The sequence below is a fragment of the Aspergillus glaucus genome (genome assembly GCF_001890805.1).
Source record: "Aspergillus glaucus CBS 516.65 unplaced genomic scaffold ASPGLscaffold_14, whole genome shotgun sequence".
NCBI classification, from domain to species: Eukaryota; Fungi; Ascomycota; class Eurotiomycetes; order Eurotiales; family Aspergillaceae; genus Aspergillus; species Aspergillus glaucus.
Window position 1 is genome coordinate 760,323 of NW_019170466.1, and position 22,893 is coordinate 783,215.

Genomic DNA, 22,893 nt, shown 5'->3' on the forward strand with positions numbered 1-22,893 from the left:
TTGCGTTTGGCCCGGTAACGTGACCCACCGCGGGGAAACTTGTCTTCCGCTCGCTGCTGACTCATGACTGACTCATACACGCCGCGCCCAGTCCACCAATCAGCACGCGTGTAGACCGCGCTTCCGCCGACGAAACTCCCAATTGCCATCCCGTGGATCGCGGTCTTCGAACCTATCCATCTTTCCTTCTCAATTGTCAGCTCGGATCTCTGCTGTTCGAGGTATTTGCGCTTGCCGGGTTTCATCCTACATCTAGGGACATCAATTGCTTCTCGTTTCTTTCTTCTTTCACCTGTCCTAGATCTTCTATTTGTGTACATCCTATACTTATCCGCGTTTCCTCCGGGACCTTTGTCGAGTCGTTAATCGAACCGATCAGAGACTTGCGCTTTCGTGCGCCAAGGACGGAGATGGTTGCGCCTTCGAAATCCCAAGACCCTCAGTCGGACACGCCATCTCAGGCGGATACCCCCATGACCGACGCAAATGAAGAAGCTATCACGTCGGTGCCCGTGGACAGCACCGACGCGCAGATGACGGTGAGTGATGTCGAAACTCCTGCCCTGTCGCACCCCTATCCCAGACTGCGCGCATTACAGTCTTTTTCCTCAACAAATTCTTTCGAGAACTCTCCTTAAGATCTTCATCCTATTTTAGGGCTACCAGGACAATCCAGAGCATACAGTAATTGTGTCTGGGTTGACGACTATTCGTGAACTGAATGGCTAACTTTCTACTATCAAGGATGAAAATAGTATTGCTGGCGACACGACTGTGGATGGCCGGAAACGAAGATCTCAAGAATCTAGCCAAAGGAAAAGTGCCTTGGGTAAGAAGCATGGTCGTCTGGATGAGTCTAAGGTAAGTTGGCGCATAAAATCCATCAATATTCTTTTTTTCCAGTTGCTTACGGTGATTTCTGTTCAAAGGAAAGCGACTCTATTCGACGGTTCCGCTACCTGCTTGGTCTGACCGACTTGTTCCGCCACTTTATCGAAACGAATCCAAATCCCCGAATCAAAGAAATCATTGCCGAAATTGACAGACAAAATGCAGACGAAGTCAAGGCCAAGAAGAAGGGTACTTCCCGGTCAGGTGGTGCGGGTAACGAAAGACGCCGCAGGACGGAGCAGGAGGAGGATGCCGAATTGTTGAATGACGAGAGTGGAGAACAAACCGGTACTGTCTTTCGAGAAACCCCGCCATTTGTCAAAGGTGAAATGCGTGATTATCAGGTTGCGGGTTTGAACTGGCTCGTTTCTCTCCATGAAAATGGTATTTCGGGCATTTTGGCAGATGAGATGGGTCTGGGTAAGACCCTGCAAACTATTTCCTTCCTTGGATATCTGCGCTACGTCTGCGACATCCCTGGGCCTCATCTTGTTGCTGTACCCAAATCGACTCTGGACAACTGGAAGAGAGAGTTTGAGAAGTGGACGCCCGATGTCAAGGTTCTGGTCCTTCAGGGTGACAAGGAGGAACGCCAGCGTTTGATCAACGAAGAACTTCTCGCAGAAAATTTCGATGTTTGCATAACCAGTTACGAAATGGTTCTACGGGAGAAAACACACCTTAAGAAGTTTGCATGGGAATACATTATCATCGACGAGGCCCATCGGATTAAGAACGAGGAATCGTCCTTGGCTCAGATCATCCGTGTCTTCAACTCGCGCAATCGACTGTTGATTACCGGTACCCCGCTTCAAAACAACCTGCATGAACTCTGGGCCCTTCTGAACTTCCTTTTGCCGGATGTGTTCGGTGACTCGGAAGCGTTCGACCAATGGTTCTCAACTCAGGATTCCGACCAAGACACCGTGGTGCAACAGCTCCATCGGGTTTTGCGACCTTTCCTTTTGCGACGTGTCAAAAGCGATGTCGAAAAGAGTCTGCTTCCCAAAAAGGAGATCAACTTGTACGTGCCCATGTCTGAAATGCAGGTGAAGTGGTATCAGAAGATCCTCGAAAAGGATATCGACGCAGTGAACGGAGCAGCAGGAAAGCGCGAATCGAAGACGCGTCTGTTGAACATTGTGATGCAGCTCCGCAAGTGCTGCAACCATCCATACCTTTTTGAAGGTGCTGAGCCTGGCCCGCCATACACGACCGATGAGCATCTTGTCGACAACTCGGGGAAGATGGTGATCCTTGACAAGATCCTGACACGCATGCAGAAGCAAGGAAGCCGGGTACTCATCTTCTCCCAGATGAGCCGTGTTCTCGATATCTTGGAAGACTACTGTGTCTTCAGGGATTATAACTACTGTCGTATCGATGGTACGACGGCTCATGAGGATCGTATTGCCGCAATTGACGATTACAACAAGCCTGGATCAGACAAATTCGTCTTCCTTCTCACCACAAGAGCCGGAGGTCTCGGTATCAACCTGACCTCTGCAGATATCGTGGTCCTCTACGATAGTGACTGGAACCCCCAAGCGGATCTTCAAGCCATGGACCGTGCTCACCGTATTGGCCAAACGAAACAGGTGGTGGCGTTCCGATTCGTTACGGAAAAGGCTATTGAAGAGAAAGTCCTGGAACGAGCGGCACAGAAGCTGCGGCTTGACCAACTGGTTATTCAACAAGGCCGTGCCCAGCAGCAAGCTAAGAATGCCGCTTCGAAGGATGAACTTCTTGGTATGATTCAGCATGGAGCCGCCAGCTTGTTTGGTCAAGATAACAATACCATTTCATCTGAAAATCAAATATCAGAAGATGATATTGATGCAATTTTGCGCAAGGGTGAAGAGCGAACTGCACAGTTGAACAAGAAATATGAAAAGTTGGGTATCGATGACCTTCAGAAGTTCAGCTCTGAGAGCGCGTATGAGTGGAATGGTAAAGACTTTACCGAGCGGAAAAAGGACATTGGAATCAACTGGATCAACCCGGCGAAGCGTGAACGAAAGGAGCAGTTCTACTCCATCGACAAATACTACCGTCAGGCCTTGGCTACCGGTGGCAGGACCGCCGATCCTAAGCCCAAGGTTCCCCGCGCACCAAAGCAGATTGCTGTTCACGACTGGCAATTCTTCCCGCCTGGTCTGCAGGAGCTTCAGGAGAAAGAAACAGCCTATTTCCACAAGGAGATTGGCTATAAGGCCCAGCTTCCAGATGGCCCCGAAGAGGAGCTCAGTGAACGCGAGGCCGAACGTGATTTGGAGCAACAGGAGATTGACAATGCCGTTTCCTTGACCGAGGATGAACAAGCCAAGAAGGCGAAAATGTCTGAAGAAGGTTTCTCGACCTGGAACCGTCGGGATTTCCAACAATTCATCAACGGATCGGCCAAATTTGGACGCAACGACTATTCTGGCATTGCCACCGAAGTTGACAGCAAGGATGCGGACGAGGTCGAGGAGTACGCGGATCTTTTCTGGAAACGTTACACCGAAATTCAAGACTATCCCAAGTATCTCCGTGTCATCGACCAAGGTGAAGAGAAACTCCGGAAGATGGGCCACCAGCGCAAGATGCTCCGCAAGAAGATCGAGATGTACCGTGTTCCTCTACAGCAACTCAAGATCAACTACACTGTCTCCACGACGAACAAGAAGGTCTACACCGAAGAGGAAGATCGGTTCCTGTTGGTGATGCTCGACCGGTACGGTGTCGATGGCGAGGGTCTCTATGAGAAGATCCGTGACGAAATCCGCGAGTCGCCCCTCTTCCGATTTGACTGGTTCTTCCTGAGCCGCACTCCAGTGGAAATTGGGCGTAGGTGCACAACGCTTCTCAACACCGTTGCCAAGGAGTTTGAGCCTGGGGATGGGAAGGCCAATGGAGAAGCCGGTAAAGGTCGTGGACGTGGGCGTGAGGATGAAGACGAGGAGATTGAAGAAGAAGCTCCCGCGAAGAAGAAGGCCAAAAACGGCGCCGTAGTATGTGACAAGCCCCGTCCCCTATCTTGGATGATATTCGCTAACATGCAATCACAGCAGAACAAGCAGGTCAAAGCCGTCAAGGGCGGTAGCAAATCTAACTCTGCCTCGACATCACGGGCAGCCAGTGTTTCCTCCAACACGGCGCCCAAGAGCAAGAGTCGCAAGAAGTAATATTCTAAACCGAGTCTGTTAGCGTTTGATCGTTTTGCAGGTATGGTGGTGCATTTGGCCTGGAAGGGTCTGTTGGGTTACGTTTTATCCCGGACTGGCGTTGAATAGATAGATGCTTCCTTGCTTTCTTCTCGTTTATTCTTTCGTTTCGTGTAATACCATAACTTATTGGATTGTGATATCAAAAATGTACCAGAGGAAGGGAATGATAATTCGATATTCAAAAACCTATTTGTGTACAAGAATATGCCATCGTCACTTCGTAGACGTTCATGTTTTCCATCGTCTAGTCATTTTGTCCTACAGAAAGCTATGCTACAATTAATGACATTATCCGTCCGACTTCGGTTCATCCTTGCTGCGGTATCTCATTCACTGCAAGCGGAGTCCGTAAGAACTTCTCCATCAACAGCGCCGCAGCAACGCTGACATTGAGACTGTCAACCCGAGCGGGATCAGACTCAACACCCGAACCGCCAACAAACCGTGATCCTGGGATGCTCACGATAGCATTTGCATGTGATAGAAAGTGGCGGCTCAATCCGCTGCTCTCACTCCCCATCATAATCACGCTGGGCCCTTGAGTGAAAATACTGCCACCGCTAGTAGGGTCTGCGTCGTGTTGACTCTCGAGCGTAGAACCAAGGCCGGGAGCATCGGCTGCATAAAAGCGCCACCCATTTGCCTTAGACTGTTGAATGAATGCCCTTTCATTGCCGACTTCGAGAAGGGTCATGTTTTCGGAGGCTCCCGCGGAAGCCTTAATCGTCACATCGGACAGAGGCGCCGAGTTTCGGCCAGCGAAAACGACTGCGTCGATGCCCAGGTAATATGCGGAGCGGATGATTGCGCCGAGATTCCCCTGGTCAACAATTCCGTCTAAGAGCAAGGTGACGGGGTATCGTCGGCGCTGTTGTTGGGACGGTTGATGAATTCCAATGCGGTTATTTGTGCCGTTGATTAAAGCTTCCTCGCGCGATTGGGAACCCAATTCCACGCGGAAGGAGTCTTCTTCTGGAGATGAGACGGGGGCAAAGCTTTGAACAGGTAGTCGGGGTAAGGGTGATACCTCGAGAACACAGCCGTTATGGGGTCGTCCGGAGCTCATCTTGTCAAGCAGACGATCCCATTCTGCAAACGCCATCTTGACCGGAATGTTCTTCACTAAAGCGAGTTTGCGCAGCGTAAGCTTTGCCGGGCTCAATTCCTCACCCTTGTTTTGGTATATATACAGCTTGTAGATCTTCCGCCGGCTGCAACGCAGCGTCGATTCGACAGCGTTGGTCCCGTAAATGAACTCCGACGCAGGCGTGGTATAGGGGATCGATTTGGGCACAAAAACGTGTTCCTTTACCCGTTCCGGCATTTTTTCTGACCATTTGTGTCTTGGTTCGCGCTTCTTGGCTCTGGTGAGCCTCTTTAAGGTTTCGTCCCTGTCCACTTTTTCACGTGCCATCCAGCGCGGCTGCGGTTCGCCGGGTGTTCCGCGGAAGTTCCCTGACCGGACGAATTCGTCTACATCAAATGGTGCATTTTCCCGGTCGTCATAGTCCGTGCGGTTCTGTGGCCTTGCGTCCTTTTGCCCATTGCGAGGATAATCTCTTGGGGCCCCATTGCGAGGGTTGTTATCTCTTGGAGGCCCATAGCGAGGGTTGTTATCTCTTGGAGGATTTCGCGACGGAGGAGAATCGTCTAGTCCGCGAGATTTGCGAATGCCACGGCCGATGGCGGAGTTGAGAGAGGCATGTCTGACAGTAGTCAGCCGGGCAGACGAAGCGTTCGATAGCTGGATACACGCTCTAAGAGAGCCGAGAGAGGCGTGCATGGACATAGCGAATAGAGACAGCCACAGCAGTCTAATCAATTGATATTCAATCTGAATTCTCTGCTGCAGAAGATCGCCGATAAGATAAGCGGGATAATGTTGTTCCGGCGCGATTCGCGTCACTGCGCGTCTATATTCATAGGTACCCGCAAGCAATATTACCTGTTATGAGTTGAGCGTGTCTAACTTTCACCAGGGAAACGGTCTCTCCCTCGTTCTTTCCCTCGTTGCTTCTTGCCATCGCTTGCTTAGAAATGCCATGTGCTGATCCCTCTTCGCTCAACAGAATGCCCGCGAATTGAGAACCCTTTTACTACCTGTTTCGACAACCCCAACCCTACTAAATCGCTCTCGACACTCATTCGCATTTAACCATGGATTGGAATTTCCAACTCGACCCCAATAATGATCTTGTAGCGGATCTTCTTTCCCAGTTCAATGCGACTAGCGCGCAAGTCAGATCTGCGAACCAGCTCCAAGAAACACTACAACTGGCTGTAACCACAGAAGATGGCCAACCGTCAGGGTTGAAGCTAGCGGCAGTGGAGATTCCGGCGGTAGTGAATTGGGAGGAGTATGAAAACCTTCCGGGGCATTCAGCCGTCCGGTATATCATCAGCGAGGAGCAGGATGACGACGGGGATGTTGTTTATAAAGTTCGGATGCGGAGCAGCGAATTGCAAACAGTAAGGACCGGTTTTCTGCTTGTACTTGATGTCCGGGATACTAAAGTCTCTTCTTTAATAGGTCAACTTGACGCAGCTCCAAAACCTCCAGAATGGACCGGAAGCCCTCGAACGCTTCGAATCGCCGGACCAAGATTCACAAATTACAATTTCTTCAGATGAAGACTACGACTCTACCGAATCTCATTCAGTCAATGCTAGACGGTCGAAGCGCGCGACCAGGTCCCGCCGTCGGTTCACAAAATTCTTTGCTGGCGTGAGCAGTGGCGATGACAGGGATATAATGAGCTCATCGAGCGACGACGTGATTGTTTCTTCTGCGACAACTTCAAGAGCAAGACGGTTGCGGAAGGGCGTCCGACAAAAAGGTTCAAGGCAAAACACGCGGCAATCATCCAGAATATTCGATTACTTTGATTCCAATGATGAGCCTAGATCGAAGGGCACTAGATTTTCCACGCGCGACAGGAGGGCAGTGCGAAGCAACTTGCGCGAAAGATTTGAAGACGATATTTCCGAGAATGAGATTAGGGCGAAGGAGAAAAAATACGTCGGCGCCAAGGAGGCTTTCCATACAGTCCCGCGACATGATTCGTTCAGACTCCATCATCTTAACACTTGCGATGTCTGCGGTATCTCTGGTAACGGGAATGAGAGAGGCCCGCTGGTCTTTTGTCAGGGTTGCACCTTCTCCTACCATCAAGTTTGCCTGGGACCGCGGGGGAACAGAGACCACCTTGTTACAAAAGTTGCAGACGATAATTTTGTTCTTCAGTGCCGTCATTGTTTGGGTGTCGTTCATGCCAAAGATCGTTTGTCTCCGCGTCTAGGCCACTGCAACGCGTGCAACGACAAGGGATCACTGTCCAAGCCTCTCAGGGAACGCCTATCGCCTAAGCAAGAACAACAGCTTCGTCAAGAAAATGACGGGAAAGATCCTATTACCTCTGTCGACATGACGCGCATTAATAACGTCGATAATCTCCTCTTCCGCTGTTCTGGCTGTCGCAGAGCCTACCATCTGGACCATCTACCTCCATTGTCTGATGATTATGGTGACAATGTTGCGGCTTCGCGCTTCCAACAATACTCGTCGCGCTGGAAATGCCTCGATTGTATATCGGCTCCAGATGAAATTGCTGCCATGGTCGCCTGGCGGCCAGTCCAACCCGATCTCGTCGACCGTGCAGCAAGTAAGCTAGCCGAAGACAAGAAGGAGTATCTCATCAAGTGGCGTAACAAGTCATACCATCACACTACATGGATGCCCGGTACTTGGGTGTGGGGAGTCGCAAAACATGCCATGCGGCGAGCTTTCCTAAAATCAGACAAAGACATAAATCCGCAAAAGTCGGCCGAAGAGGCAGTCCCAGAAGACTTCTTGCGTGTCGATATTGTTTTTGATGTCCGATACTCTGAGAAGCCGCAGGATCGCAGCGAAGAAGCCGACCTTGCGCGAATCGGCAAGGTTAAAGAGGCATACGTCAAGTTCAAGGGCCTACCATACGAGGAGTCAGTGTGGGAAACTCCTCCGGGGCCCGGCTCCGAGCGATGGGCCGATTTCAAAGAAGCATACGAGGATTGGGTTCGGCGAGACTATATCCATACCCCCAGCCAGGATGCATTCAGGAAGCATCTTTCCTACGTTCGGAAGCAAAATTTCAAGACGACTGTCGTTCGCAATACTAAACCTGAAGCGATGACCGGTGGTGAGATTATGGAGTACCAGAAGGACGGCCTGAATTGGCTGTACTACATGTGGTTCAAGCAGCAGAACGCCATCCTCGCTGATGAAATGGGTCTGGGGAAGACGATCCAGGTTATCGGTTTCTTTGCGACTCTTATTCAGTACCACAAGTGCTGGCCTTTCTTGGTTGTCGTTCCAAACTCGACATGTCCCAATTGGCGCAAAGAAATCAAGAAGTGGGTTCCTTCTATTCGAGTCGTCACATACTACGGATCCGCTTTCTCTCGCAAGTTGGCCCAGGACTATGAGATGTTTGGCAAAGAAGGCTCTGATCTTCGGTGTCATGTTGTCGTAACATCGTATGAAGCCATGGTGGACGAGAACTCTCGGAAGATACTTTCGAGAATTCCCTGGGCCGGTCTTGTCGTGGATGAAGGGCAGCGCTTGAAGAACGACAGGAGCCTGCTCTACGAAAGTCTTTTCAAGATCAAGTTCCCATTCAAGGTTCTCCTTACGGGTACACCTCTTCAGAACAACACGCGAGAACTCTTCAACCTGCTTCAATTCTGTGATCCGAGCATCAAAGCGGAAGATATGGAGGCTGAGTACGGAGTGCTATCGAAGGATAATATCCCTCAGTTGCATGAAATGATCCGGCCTTTCTTCCTGCGTCGGACTAAGGCACAGGTCCTGAACTTCCTTCCTCCTATTGCCAACATCATTGTTCCTGTGTCAATGTCTGTTGTGCAGAAGAAGCTTTACAAGTCGATTTTGGCGAAGAATCCTCAATTGATTGAGACCATCTTCCAACGGAAAGGCGACCAGATAGGCTTGAAGCAGGTGGAGCGCAAGAACTTGAACAATATCCTGTTGCAGTTGCGGAAGTGTCTTTGTCATCCCTTCCTGTACAGCAAGGCCATTGAAGAGCGCACCCCCGATGTTACTGCGTCTCATCGGCACTTAGTCGAGGCAGCCGGGAAGCTTCGACTACTTCACCTGATGCTACCCAAGCTGCAACAACGCGGACACCGGGTGTTGATCTTCAGTCAGTTCCTTGAACATCTCGATATCATAGAAGATTTCCTCGATGGACTGGGCATGTTGTACCGTCGTCTCGATGGAAGAATGCCAGCAATGGAGAAGCAAAAGCGAATCGACGAGTACAACGCTGAAGGATCGCCGTACTTTGTTTTCCTCTTGTCGACTAGATCCGGAGGCGTTGGTATTAACTTGGCTACTGCGGATACCGTAATTATCATGGATCCGGACTTCAATCCTCACCAGGATATGCAGGCATCATCGCGCGCTCACCGGATTGGACAGAAGAACAAGGTGCTCGTATTCCAAATGATGACGCGTGGTAGTGCGGAAGAGAAGATCATGCAGATCGGGAAAAAGAAAATGGTCTTGGATCATGTACTGATCGACCGGATGATTGCCGAAGAAGATGATGGTCGCGATCTAGAATCTATTCTACGGCACGGCGCTCGGGCGCTTTTTGATGACGATGACTCTGGTGACATCCACTACGATTCGGAATCCGTCGACAAGCTCCTCGATCGCAGTCAAGCCGAACAGACCAAGACGCCTGGCGCAAACAGTACCGAGGACCCCTTCAGTTTCGCGCGCGTGTGGGCCAACGACAACCAGAACCTCGATGGTCAGCTAGGCGACACGGTGGATGAGGGGCCAATCAACTCAAGTGTTTGGGAAAAGATCTTGAAGGAGCGGGAGCAGGCAGCGGAAGAAGAGTCCAAAGGGAAAGCAGAGAATCTCGGTCGTGGGAAGCGCAAGCGGACGGCAGTTGACTATAGCCATGCCGCAGAAATCTCACCAGCCAAGCCTCGCCGGCAAGATGACGATAGTGATGTCGAATTCCAAGCGGGCAACCTTGACGTGCCAGAGTCGGATTCGGATTTGGACCCAGGGATGGTGTCGGATGATCTGGGGTCGCCTACGAAGAGGACCAAGGGTGATTCTCCTTTTTCTGTCAATAGTGAAAGATAAAGCTAGGTACTGACAAAAAATGGCAGTGGCCCCGTTTAAACGTGTCGACCTTCCAGATCTCAAACCCCCGCCAGCCCCAGGCCCCATAGCGGAAAATATTCTCGTCTGTTACGCTTGCAACCGAAGCCACCCCCCGGGTCAGTGCCATTTGAAATCGGCCGGGGTCGAGCATTGCCCCCTTTGTGGACTTGCACACTACGGAGTCAGACGGACCTGTCCGCACTTCCAGTCCGAGGTGCACCTTTCGCGCATGCTCGAGGCACTGAAGAATTCCACAGAAGATCGTGAGATTCGAAACCTAGCACGAAGCTACGTGGGTGGTATCAAGAGAGACCTGGCCCGTCGACGGAGGAGCCTGAATCCAAACCCAAACCCAACCCCGACTCCGACCCCGGGAAGTAAACCTGCTGCCCTCAGTGCTCTCAATGACCACAAAAAGAAAAGCATTCATGGGACGGCAGCCCCATCCCCGGTCCCTGGTGGACCTACTCCTGGACCTGGACCTGGCGTCGGTCCGGGGCCGCCGCCCGCGATCGATCTGACTGGGCATAGTGGAACTAATAATATAGCTATGGGATCTGTGTCCAACAATCCTTCATGGCGAACTAGTTTCAAAACTTGATTGAATGGACAAGGGTAATGCATTTGATGATCGATATGGGCGTTATGGTCGGGATTTGTGGAGGCATTTGAGATCTGTTTTGTAACATAGCTATTGTAGTCATAATATACCCTATGCCTTATTATCCAGATAGTCATTGTCTACTCTGTACCATAACATCGTACAGGGAAAACGTGGCATTGCAAGTGACAATCCTCGATCCCCGTCAGCGATCATAGTTCTTATTTTAGCGCTATATCAACATAGGGCTAGGATCATTGGAGTGTAATCGACCTGAATTCTTTGTTCGCTCTTTCTTTACTTTTTCTTCTTAATATAATACATAAGTAAGAAAAGATATGTAAAATCCGGGGGTGATTGATGGATGTTTGCTGCAGGCTGCCGAAGTGGTACTTGCTGAAAACAAAAAAGAAATCGAAGCAAACAGCGCTACAGAAAAACGCATGATTTGTTTACTTTTTTCTTTTGATAGTAAATTGGAGTTGATTTGAGGGATCTCTTTTTATTCACTCTTTTCTCTTCTGTCTTTGCTCTTCTCTCCTCCAACTCCCCTACAAGTACATCTTCTCACCATCTTTTTTCTTATTTCTGTCTGTATTGTATATCTTATATCTGCAATATCTCTTGTTATTTATCTCTCTATATCCCTCTCCTTCGCTTAGTGAATGCTGCTTTCTTTTTACGTACTCTGACTCCCTGGGGCAGACATTCACCATCCTCCCCCCTCTCCAACCTCTTTTTCGCTACACATTTCTTTCTTTTTCTCTTCTTTATCCCCTCCTATAATCTCTCTCTCTTATTCATATTTCTCGTCTTTTCTTTTTTATTCGTATACTCTTTTCTTGACTTTGCACGAGGTGTTTCGCCATCTCTAAAAAAGCAAACCCCTCCGAAAGCAGGGAAAAAGCAACAAAAATCTCCCTTCATAAAAACCTATCTAACAAAATGACCTCTCCTCTCCGTCCTCAGTTCTTCTGCACGCGTCCTAATGGCACCGTGACTCCCCTGATCGCCGTGGACGAGCTACCCTCGCACATCTCCATCCGCGGCGTCTCACGAGCCCTGTCCCCCAACGACACTCAAGGCATGACCAGTCTGGGAACCGTCAACGCACGAAATCAGATCTACATCGTTGATGGCGTCCCAAATGCTCCCATGCGAGCTGCGGCTGGAAATCCAGCTGCGGCTGTTGCTGGTGGTGCTGGTGCTCGTTCTCGAGACTATGAGCTGCAGGCTTCGCTTGTGCGGATTCTTTCTGACGAGAGTATTCCTGCCAACCAGCGTTTGGCGTTGCATTCTTCGATTCAGCAGGCTTTGACTCCGCAGTGGGCGGCTGGCACTGCTGGGGCTTCGTCAGCTCAGACTGCGACTATGGGTAATTGGTTGGTTCCTGCTGGTGGTAGTGGTGGGAGAGCGGGAGGCCCTAAGCAGGTGAGTCTATTTTTAATCATCTTAGAAAGATTCAGCAGACTGACTCTATAGGGTCCCAATCTTAACGTCAAAAAAGAATACTGCTCCTATTGGATTCGTCATGGGGAATGTGATTATCAGCAGCAGGGTGAGCTTTTCCTTTTGAATCAAAGGGAAAAAAAAAAAAAAAAAAAAAAAAAAAAACACTAACAAAAGCTTTCTAGGCTGCCTCTACAAGCATGAAATGCCTACAGATCCTTCTATGCTGGAGAAACTCGGTCTTCGTGACATCCCTCGTTGGTACCGTGAGAAACACGGCGTCCCCAGCATCCTTCCTGGGGGTGCCAATGCTCGTGCCAGTACCAATAACAGCCAGAACTGGAGAGACGATGCTGTAGACAGTGACATGGTCAAGTCCATCCAGTATCCGGCTCGCCTGCGATATAACGGAACCACTACCCCTTCTTCGTCAGATACAGAGAAGGCTCCCAAGCAGAAGCCGACCAGCTATGTTCCTGCCCTCCAGCAGAACAATGGAAACGAGACGAGCATGTTTTCTGGGAACCCTCGCGCCAGCTATCCTGCTATGAATCCGCCCAAGGCTCCTAGCTCCCAGAGACATGGTTCAAGGAATGTCGCCAGTCAGAGCATGGGTGCGCCCGGTGCCAGGAAGATTGATCTTTTGTCTTTCGATCCTCTTCCAGACTATCCTTCTCTTGACGCTCTGCATGGTGGCATGAGTGGAGTGGCGTATCCTGCTTCAAGCCCTGGTAACAACGCCAACAATACCAACACCAAGACTCCCGACGAGGCTCACCGTGAAGGAATGGTCCGCAACCTCCAGTCTCTCATGCCAAACACCCCAGACTACCTCCCCACCCCCCTCGGCCCAAACCCGACCCAGCAACGCTCCAAGAAGACCCAGAAGGGCCGTCGTCTGTATCAACCTCGTTCCCAGATCGTCGTCCCCGGGGAAAACCAGGAAATACGTGACCAAGCTTCTTTCAGAAACGCGCATCATGGTAACAGTACATACTCCAGCGCTGCTTCTGTGGCTTCCAAGGGAACGAACGGATCTCAGGTCACGAGCCCTATCGGCGTCTTGGGAAGCTCTGATCCTCCTACTCGTGTGGCCTCTCCATCTACCCATTCGCCGACCTCTTTGTCTTCCCAGTCGAGTCCTCAGGCGTTCTATAATAAGAACAAGGACAGGGTCATGCCAGGCACTATTGGAAGCAAGAGGGGCTACCACCGGAAGAAGGCTGCGAACACAAATTCTTCGGAAGAAGATTTGTTTGATTTCGGTGTTGAGTCTGCTAATGGACATGATCATGGAAAGTAGCCATGCTCGTTTGTTTGATCGATTTTCTTTACACTTTTAGCCTTCCGTTTGTTTCTTGTTTTAATCATGTCGGACGCGAGGACCACTTGGCTTTTGATACAACGAAAGGGTGGAAACTACACAGTTAAATATACCTGACCTCTGAGAATGGTCACTTATTACGACTCGACGGCCAAGTGGTTTTGTTTATCTTAATTTTTGTTTGTCTTATTCATCGTTTTTATGTCTTCGTTGTGTCTGTTGTTGGATGACCGGGTTGAATATCTCCTCTTTTCTTCACTTCACCGTTGGACCTTGTTCACCTACTTTATCTATAGTGGAACATGTAACGCTGGTCTAGGTTGTCAGGATGGATGTGGGTGACTTACGGGTGCGAATAACATGCTTAGGGTTGTGACAATGGCTGAGAACTGGACTGGACTGGACTGGCTTTGGTGGTTGGATCTTTCGTTGAGATACGGGAAAGTACTGGGCTTTCGTGGTAATTCTGTGGATATCTTGGGTCTATATGTGTGTGTACTATAACAGGACGGGTATCTTATATCATTATAGGGCATGACGGAGAGCAGGATCCGTAGGTACACGGAATGCAGATATGATGATCCATGCGATACGCATACGTTCCAGAGTAGGAAAACAAGGTAACCAGAAAATATAATACATTGGAATAGAGTCTAAATACCCTTTTGAACATGCGCCCGTTTTAAACACTTGTTTTCAACATAAAACATACAGTGCATCCATCATGTCTTGACCGTTCAGCGTAACTTCTTCGCCCTAGCACCAACCTTGACAGCAACCTTCTCCCGCTCATTCGACGCCTGCGCCCTCAACGCCGGGTTCAACTCAGGCAATGTCCTTGCCGCCTCCGCAAAAACAGCACTCCCATCCACAATCTGCTTCTTCTCTTCCGCACGTTCCCGCTCCGCCCGTCTAGCCTCCAGCTGCTTCTGTCTCTTCTCAGTCATCATCCACTCCTCAGGGAAGCGCAGCTGCCGCTTGGGCTTGTGGTGCCGGAGATCCAGAGGGACATCAGCGAACGAATCGCCCTCCTTAGCTTCCTTGACGAGATTGTTGATAACGTCACCCAGGTACCGCTTGTTCTGTGCACGAGTGTTGAATTGTTCGCAGGACATACGGACGATGTCGGTGTCAGGGTTGTAGCGCGGGCCGGCGAGTTTGAGGAAGGTTTGGCGCTGAGCTTCGGTGAGGTATGTGGGGGTGAGGTCCTTTGTGGAGAGTTCGACGACGACCTTGGGTTCGGCGGGGTGTTGTTCGCCCATGTAGGTTGTGTAGCGGAAGCGGAGGATGTGGGTTTGGGGGGGAAGAGTGAAGGGCTTTGCGAGGTCTGTAACAGTTTAGCAATGGTACGCAATTGGGAAGGGTTGGGCAAGCATACGGCTCAACAGAGGCATGTCCCATGCTGCAATGCGGGCGTATTCTCTGATCTCGCGGTGCATTTCAACTTCCGCGTGAGCCATGGAGGTGATTTCGTCGTCGTTAAACGCCTCATCACCATCCTCAACGAGAGCGAATTCATCACCATCGTCTTCCGCCCAGAACCCCCGTCTCCTCTCAGGCTCGTCATTGAACCGCATTGGTTCCTCCCGTTCCACCTGGTTCGCCAGACTGTCAATCTCAGCGAATGCAGCCGCGCGCTTCTGCGGATCATTGAACTCCTCCACAATCCGACGGTTCTCCGCATCGAATTGCTCTTTCTCCTCGGGGGCCATCATGTCGTACATCGACCGCTCCTGCTTACTCAACAGGTCTGGCGAGTACTCCGGCATGGCGGCGTAGTCTTCGGGTTTCCGTGCCTTTGGGGGAGGAGGGACCGGGGGATCCTCGGGCATGTATCTGAGGGGCGTGAGGGAGAACGAGCGCGAGGACGAGGCGAGGGGGCCTTTCCGGGCCAGGAAGAAGGCCGGACGGCCTAGAGACCTTGCGACAGAGGCCATTGCGGGTGTTGCTGAGTGTTTGGTGAGATTTCCCGTGCTTGCGCCGGACGGTTTTCGATGGACTTTCGGAGGATGTTTTTTGGGGCTTGGCGGCGGAGGGGCGCTAAACCGTATTGGGACGGCTTCCAACAACGTCAAGTACTACGGACGACTGCTGCTTTACTTTCCGGCATCATCATCAGCAATATCTTCATCTTATTGCATCCTTTTGACTTGCCCATATATACGGGTGTAATATGCTCCGGCTTGAACGAGGTCGTGGTTAACTTCCTCGCCAATCAAAGGGTTCCCGATCCCTGCGGCCAGTCGTCTAGTCCTTAAAGATTTACAAGATTCCAAGCTCAGAACCCGGCCATGAAGTTGTGCTTTGTAACGGTGGGAGCCACAGCTTCCTTTGAACTACTCCTCCAATATGTTTTCAACAAGACGTTCCTGAGCGCATTGAAGCAACACGGATACACACATTTACTCGTTCAATACGGCAAAGATGGCCAGGCTATCTGCGAGAATTTCACCAAGAACAATCCAGAAGGAAGTGAAGCTCGTCATGGGATTGAGATTGCCGGATTCGACTTCAATCAGGCGGGACTTGGTGAAGAGATGCGTCTGGCGCAGGCGAATGCTGAATTTGATCAGGAGGGTGGGATGATTATCAGTCACGCAGGTACGATGACTTCTTATTGATACAGAGGTGTGTCAGGCAGGTGCTTATCAAATGCCAGGGTCAGGAAGTATCCTCGAAGCAATGCGCCTGGGTGTTCCACTTGTGGTCGTCCCGAATCCTTCCCTCAAGGACAACCATCAGAAAGAACTGGCGAATGAGCTACAAAAGCAAGGCTATGTGATAGCAAGTAACGTCAAGTATGTCGCTTTTCCCAGCAGCTACAGAAGGAATTGTCCGGCTAACCCCCTGTCAGAGAGGTATTCGAAGCTGTGAGCGAAGCAGAAGCCCTGCGTTCTCACATGTTGAGATGGCCGCCGGTTCGCAGACGAAACCAACGACAACCGACACTAGAGCAAGTCATGTCGGACGAGCTTGGGTTTGTGGATTGATTCGTCCAGTTTGGGGTCACATTGGTTTGGGTTAGAAGTATAAGCCGAGAGCCACGCCGGGCTGGGTATATTTATCACGATTGGCACAGTACAGTGTACGCTGGGTGCTACTGCAGCGAAGATATGACAGGACTATTTTCATCCGTCTTATTCTTTTGATGATTTTGGAGCACAGAATCAGTATGGTTTACTTGTTCCGGTGCTAGCAGGCTCCTTATTGCTAGCAAAAGCATTGTATATAGAAAGAATTGAACAACCAAAGGATTGAGAATCAATTGACTTCCCACTATCAACATTGATTCCTATCTTCAGTACTCGTGGTGGTGGCATAGTCCATACGGAGGATGTATACAAGTGGCCCAAGCTCCGCTGTTTGGCCGGAGACGCGAAGTTGCGGATTGGAGACCCCCTCCGTAAAGCCACCACTTTACATTCCCCATTGCACACGCTTTCTGTCAACGACGACAGAATTCAGTTTAAATCTCAATTGTTGACATTATCGCCCTTTGTCGGTTCTACGCGTTCAGTAACCCCGGCCGTGGGGCCTTCTCACACAACTAAACAACTCCGTCGGTCACCAAACTTCACATCCGCCTTCCCTCCTCAACCTCCCTCCATCCCCACACACAATGGCCGAGGCAACACTTCACAACGCCCCCATCGTCATCGACAATGGCAGCGGCACCATCCGCGCCGGCTTCGCAGGCGAAGAAGTCCCCTCCTGCTACTTCCCATCCTTCGTCGGTCGCCCAAAACACCCCCGGGTCATGGCCGGCGGTCTGGAAGGCGACGTGTTTATCGGAGACCGCGCGCAAGAACTTCGCGGCCTGCTGAAGATCAGATACCCCCTCGAGCACGGAATCGTCACGGACTGGGACGACATGGAAAAGATCTGGCACTACGTCTACGAGAATGAACTCAAGACCCTCCCCGAAGAACACCCCGTGCTGCTCACGGAGCCGCCGCTGAACCCGCGCAAGAACCGTGACGCTGCGGCACAGATTATGTTCGAGACGTTTAATGTGCCTGCGCTGTATACGTCTATTCAGGCGGTGTTGTCGCTGTACGCGTCTGGACGGACGACTGGTGTGGTGCTGGATTCGGGGGATGGGGTGTCTCATGCGGTGCCGGTGTTTGAGGGATTCGCAATACCGAATAGTATACGGCGGATTGATGTTGCTGGGCGGGATGTTACGGAGCAGTTGCAGTTACTGCTGAGGAAGAATGGACACGTTCTTCATACCAGTGCTGAGAAAGAGGTGGTGCGGATGATCAAGGAGAAAGTGTGCTATGTTTCGCTGGATCCGAAGCGGGAGGAGAAGGACTGGATGAATAGTTATCACAAGTCGGAGGCCAAGTCGGTGGATTATGCTTTGCCTGATGGTTACAAGATTAAGGTACGTTTCACTTTTTCCGTTTCCATTGCCAACACCTTCTAACCATGTCAACAGGTCGGACAAGAACGCTACCGTGCCCCTGAAATCCTCTTCGACCCCGAACTCATCGGCCTCGAATACCCCGGTGTCCACCAGATTGTCCAAGACGCCATTACCCGGACAGATCTCGACCTGCGGAAATCGCTATACCTCAACATCGTTCTCTCTGGCGGTTCAACACTCTGCAAGAACTTCCCTGACCGGCTGATGCGCGAGATCAAGAGATTGGCCGTGGAGGACATGAAGATCCGGATTTCTGCGCCTGCAGAACGGAAGTACACTACATGGATTGGTGGTGGTATTCTTGCCGGATTGAGTACTTTCAGAAAGGTGAGTCGTTTTGCACACCTAATTAGTGCAGCTCTGCTAACAAGAAACAGATGTGGGTTAGCGCAGACGAATGGCACGAAGACCCTGAGATCATCCACCGGAAATTCGTCTAAGAACGCTTTACGTCTGGTGTCAGAAGAAGGAAAACCACCAAAAAAGTAAAAAAAGACACGAGTGATGGATCAACGTCTCCCTATTTGCTCTCTTCACCTTCCATCCACATTACCATCCACAACACTGGCGCTGAACTCTGACCAGCGAGATGTCGAGCAATCCATGACACCGCTAACCGGGGTCTTTTTTCTGGAATATGAGCAGCGGCTTTTGATACCCATGAGAGTTAATTCCTTCAATTTATGCGAGTTGAGTTTCTTGAATCGGTGTATTATCCGAGCTTTCTTTGTTTTATGTTTTATGTCCTGGGTTCGAACGTGATTGCCAACGCGAGGTCTTATGTATAGCAATGACATGGGCTAAACACTTGCAGTTTTCTACATAAACTGTACTTATCTACTGGCAATATTTGGCTTTGGCTGACACGAGTGTACATACGAATAGACAGTTATATTGGGATCCAGCTTAGTATTTCAACTGATCCTGACCGACCTGGCACACCATGTAGGATCAGCCTTTACCATGACTCGATATCTTAAATTGTTGACAAAGGTTCTGAATCACCCCCATTCATCTACAGCATATCAGCCGTGGGGTCACGACGATGGATACTTATTGAAGCCGAGAGAGTGGGATGAGCCCTTGCTCCGAGCACATACACAAGAGTAATACAGAAAATAAGGCACTCAGTGCTTACAAAAACCAATATCCCCTCTAAAACATGTGTTCACTCGGAGAACAACTACTTGTACGGGAGTAGATAAACTCACTGCCAAGAGAAAACGGGATAACAAGCTTCACATGAACGCTAAGCAAATGCAACGATGCACAGAAAAGGAGCACAGAGTACGATCAATGTGCTATTACTTAGCACCTCATGGCTTTGGTTACACTTAAACATCCACGAGAGCTTGTCTACGAGTTACACATAGTACGGGGAATAAAAAGAGTATGGAACAGATGACTCCGGCAAATACAATGCGCATTTGCTTACTAGCTAGAAAGTAGTAGCTAGTAGTTGATATTGTGATGGTAGAATAGTAACTAAGCTAAAACCAAGACCAAAGATAGTACCCGACCCATAAAAGGGGATGGGGTGGGATATGATGCAACAAAAATGGATATGCAAAATTGCCAATGCAGGTTTCAAAGCCTCCCGAACCAAGCCTAGAAGGATAGACAAAAGGGGTAGTCGAGAAGAAAGAAAATAGAACAAAGGAAATGAGAAGAGAAGGAAATAATGTATGTAATCAAATGCGGGGTGCGCACTGATCAACCAAAGGGGTATCAATCAAAATTGACACGCTGGTAAACAGACGGGTTGCGAGAAGCAAAGTATCCCCCTGGGAAGGGGTTCGAATGAGTAGTGGTTCCGTGCCGTTGCTGTTCGTAGGCGTGGTATCGAAGAAGGAATGGGGATTAAAAAGCGTCTAGGTGATTCGAATAGACGGTCGAGAAGAGAGGAGAAATCGAAGAACTTTTTTGGTCGTAAAACTCGTAACAGTTGAAGGTCGAGTTGGGCAGCCGTTGAAGGACTCAATGGCGCAGAGATGGCAGGCCTTAAGCCATACCCCTCAGCTTGCCCCAGCCCTTCTGTATACCGTAGATGGCCTTGTCGCGAACTTGATCACCCATCGAGAGAGAGCTGCTGCTGGTGCCCGCGCTGCTGCCGGAGAACTTGCGACTGAGGGACGACGAGCCGGAGGTATCGTTAGCGATCATGTTACCGGCGCCGCCACGACCAACATGGTAGACGGGGGCCACACGACGCAGTTCGCGTTCCAATTCCTCGTCGAAGCTGAACATAGCACGCTCACTGCTGCTGTGGACGTTTCCAGCGCCGCCACGACCGGATTTGAAGGTACGAGGGACACGCGAGTCCAGACGGGTGAGAGAAGGCGGACCAGAGGCATTGCGGGAATCGGTGGTCTTGGTGTTCTTCAGACTAATAACATTGCCTGCACCGCCGCGAGCTGTATGGATGGCCGGCCGGGAGGTATGAGGGACCGAGGGATGAGGTTCAATGACGTGGTAATTTGTGGAGGCAGGCATTATGAATGATGTCTATGATGACTATTATTATTGAACTGAAAGCTCTTTTCTATTTGCTGTATGCAGTTCCAAGCCATCCGAATGTTGTTGTGGTGTATAGGTGGGAGTATAGAGGAGGTCAGGTATGATGTCCCGTTGGTAGCGTGTGTGAGTAGTAGTGATAGAATTGAATATGTTTGCACCGTGAATCAGACCCAGACAACAAGCGGGACCCTCAGGGTTTTATACAAACCAAAAGATTCATTGCCAGGCACCGTCCTGTGACCTATGATTGGTCTCTTCCGTATGGGGTAAGAAGTGGGTCAAAGTGGGACTGCGTCTTTTTCAATTTTCAATTTCATAATTTTGCCTTGCCAAGAACCCACTTGGCGCGCGTTACTTAATACGGCGTAATTCCTGACCGCTGTAATTGGTTACCGCAGACAGCCGCCCCCGGATCATCTGACAAACAGACGCCAATGGGCGTGGTGGCGCTACGTAACAAAAACCCCCGAGAAGACCAATCAGGGACCGTCAGGGGGCCATGAGTCCCAAAATGGGAAAGACGAGCAATTTCCTGGGGGTAATGGAAACTACGCTTTCACTGGTCACGCGTTGAGTTCATAATTACCTGTAATTCTGCCATATACTACTATCCCTGATGAGAGAATACTGAACATGTATTGCGAGCCAAGTCCTTGGCAGGGATAATGCAAAATAGTACAAATAATAATGCCATAGAACTTTTATAGAATACAGGGGAAAATTGCTGTACCATTGCATCATCGCCCGTCGGCAGCACGTTGACCACGCTGTTCTGGGTTACTATGTGTCAGGGCTAGCGACGTGTTTGTTCGGTAGGCCCCATCTGCTGGCCTCACTGGTCCTTACCGAAGTTTTTTTTTTTTTTTTTTTTTTTTTTTTTTTTCTGTCACGGTACTCATACTCGGCCCTTGGGGCTGTTCCTTTCGCCCAGCATACTTGTTTGTCTTCTTGGGCATCTCATAATGCCAACTGTCTGCCATTCTAAAAGTGGTTATTGAAGATGCCTCCTGACTACAGCCGTTCTTGGCTGGTAGATCTGGCCTCTTGGCAGGGTGCTCATAACCCTGGCAGATCATCGTTACATACTTTTAGTAACAGCCCCGATCACGAAAGAAATCACTCATTCATCATCAGGCCACACGGGGAACTCTTGAATCAGTGCACCAAGCCTCGAATATTCTACGTGAAAAGCCCTGACCGACATTCTCAATGCAGTTGCCATGGTACGCTTGGAACGTTTCAGACCAAACCAAATCAGGTTCCTGACTCAGCAGTCGGCTGATAAAAAAAAATTTAAAAAAAATCATCATCGGCTAGCCCCCACCCAAATCCAGTCTCCTTATTGGTCCACATGACCGAGCCGGACATCCGGGCAAATAACCGGCTGCATCTGAAAATGGCAACCGATGACAGCCGAATCGAATCTGCTTCCCCGGATTTTCCTGCCTCCCGCAGAATATGTATCAGCGGCCGATATTAATGAGGGATATTTTGTACGGAGTAGTAATGCACCTTATAACTCTCCCCTCTTAGCTGCATGAGTACCTCCTTAATTTCCTTGTCGGGGAGGAGACTATGATGGCATGGTGCACTTCCCCGCGACACTCTCAAACGAATGACATGGAATTCCGCCATTTCTGCGCGGCCGGTCCAGCGCGGATCGTGTCTACAAGTACAAGTACTCCGTACTACTGTTGCATCTGCAAGCCTCCAGGCTTTCGAGAACCATTTACTAACGGTTACGTACTGTTTTCTGCTCCTTGAGTGATTTCTTGACTCTAGATGCGGTCTGCGACAGGGAGTGTTGTGATGAGGTGATGGTCTGAATGTATTGCATGTCCAAGACTGGTATTGTTGAGAAACACAGGCCAGGATGTCATTTCAACTCTTACTTGCGCTATTTTGGTGGCTGATGTTGTCAGGCGCTTTGTTTACATCTGGGCGTTTTTGCCATCGTCATATACTTGGTGCTAATTGCACCCATGCAGAGTACAGCTAATGCAGGCAGGTATCAAAAGATCTCTGCGCGCTTGCATTGGTCACTTGGCTTCAATTTTGCTCATCAGCTGGAATGAAGGGTGGCTGCGCATCTCATCTTGCCAAGAGGATGGTAATCCATCGGGCTGCGCCCATGTTAGGGATGCAGTTCCTAACCTCCTGTGTCAACTGACTCAATCATGACTGTCTCATAAAGTTTGGCCCCTTCGCACGTCGTCGGGCTGCCATGACTGTCTGCAAATCAAGTTACTGTCGCTCGAGCTGCACTGAGCAGACACTTGTTGCGTCTAG

The 22,893-nt window shown here is 50.1% G+C and overlaps 8 protein-coding genes across 8 annotated transcripts; 5 read left to right on the top strand and 3 right to left on the bottom strand.

The window, feature by feature from the left end:
- Nucleotides 1–410: 410 nt before the first annotated feature.
- On the top strand, nt 411–4,058 carry ASPGLDRAFT_27127 (putative SNF2 family helicase/ATPase; the record flags this gene model as incomplete). Its single annotated transcript, XM_022543635.1, has 4 exons — nt 411–539; nt 745–861; nt 930–3,884; nt 3,942–4,058. 4 exons carry the CDS (start codon nt 411–413, stop codon nt 4,056–4,058), a joined length of 3,318 nt encoding a protein of 1,105 aa, XP_022399598.1.
- A 349-nt stretch (nt 4,059–4,407) lies between these two features.
- Nucleotides 4,408–5,889, bottom strand: ASPGLDRAFT_129503 (uncharacterized protein; the record flags this gene model as incomplete). Its single annotated transcript, XM_022540897.1, has 1 exon — nt 4,408–5,889. The coding sequence occupies one exon, from the start codon at nt 5,887–5,889 to the stop codon at nt 4,408–4,410; it is 1,482 nt and encodes a 493-aa protein (XP_022399599.1).
- Nucleotides 5,890–6,079: 190 nt separating this feature from the next.
- On the top strand, nt 6,080–11,014 carry ASPGLDRAFT_152756 (putative chromatin remodeling complex subunit (Chd3)). The gene is made up of 3 exons (XM_022542310.1): nt 6,080–6,569; nt 6,631–10,228; nt 10,290–11,014. Exons 1-3 carry the CDS (start codon nt 6,258–6,260, stop codon nt 10,883–10,885), a joined length of 4,506 nt encoding a protein of 1,501 aa, XP_022399600.1. The 5' UTR covers nt 6,080–6,257; the 3' UTR covers nt 10,886–11,014.
- An 816-nt stretch (nt 11,015–11,830) lies between these two features.
- On the top strand, nt 11,831–13,637 carry ASPGLDRAFT_67753 (uncharacterized protein; the record flags this gene model as incomplete). The annotated part of the gene is made up of 4 exons (XM_022549186.1): nt 11,831–12,316; nt 12,368–12,443; nt 12,520–13,508; nt 13,557–13,637. 4 exons carry the CDS (start codon nt 11,831–11,833, stop codon nt 13,635–13,637), a joined length of 1,632 nt encoding a protein of 543 aa, XP_022399601.1.
- Nucleotides 13,638–14,395: 758 nt separating this feature from the next.
- On the bottom strand, nt 14,396–15,595 carry ASPGLDRAFT_129565 (mitochondrial 37S ribosomal protein mS35; the record flags this gene model as incomplete). The annotated part of the gene is made up of 2 exons (XM_022540902.1): nt 14,396–14,985; nt 15,037–15,595. The coding sequence occupies 2 exons, from the start codon at nt 15,593–15,595 to the stop codon at nt 14,396–14,398; spliced, it is 1,149 nt and encodes a 382-aa protein (XP_022399602.1).
- Nucleotides 15,596–15,727: 132 nt separating this feature from the next.
- On the top strand, nt 15,728–16,702 carry alg13 (N-acetylglucosaminyldiphosphodolichol N-acetylglucosaminyltransferase catalytic subunit ALG13). Its single transcript, XM_022547607.1, has 3 exons — nt 15,728–16,259; nt 16,324–16,456; nt 16,513–16,702. The coding sequence occupies exons 1-3, from the start codon at nt 15,950–15,952 to the stop codon at nt 16,646–16,648; spliced, it is 579 nt and encodes a 192-aa protein (XP_022399603.1). The 5' UTR covers nt 15,728–15,949; the 3' UTR covers nt 16,649–16,702.
- Nucleotides 16,703–17,087: 385 nt separating this feature from the next.
- ASPGLDRAFT_152766 (actin-related protein ArpA) lies at nt 17,088–19,018 on the top strand. Its single transcript, XM_022542311.1, has 3 exons — nt 17,088–18,045; nt 18,100–18,414; nt 18,465–19,018. Exons 1-3 carry the CDS (start codon nt 17,278–17,280, stop codon nt 18,525–18,527), a joined length of 1,146 nt encoding a protein of 381 aa, XP_022399604.1. The 5' UTR covers nt 17,088–17,277; the 3' UTR covers nt 18,528–19,018.
- Nucleotides 19,019–20,088: 1,070 nt separating this feature from the next.
- On the bottom strand, nt 20,089–20,580 carry ASPGLDRAFT_129825 (DUF3602 domain-containing protein; the record flags this gene model as incomplete). Its single annotated transcript, XM_022540921.1, has 1 exon — nt 20,089–20,580. One exon carries the CDS (start codon nt 20,578–20,580, stop codon nt 20,089–20,091), a length of 492 nt encoding a protein of 163 aa, XP_022399605.1.
- Nucleotides 20,581–22,893: the final 2,313 nt, after the last annotated feature.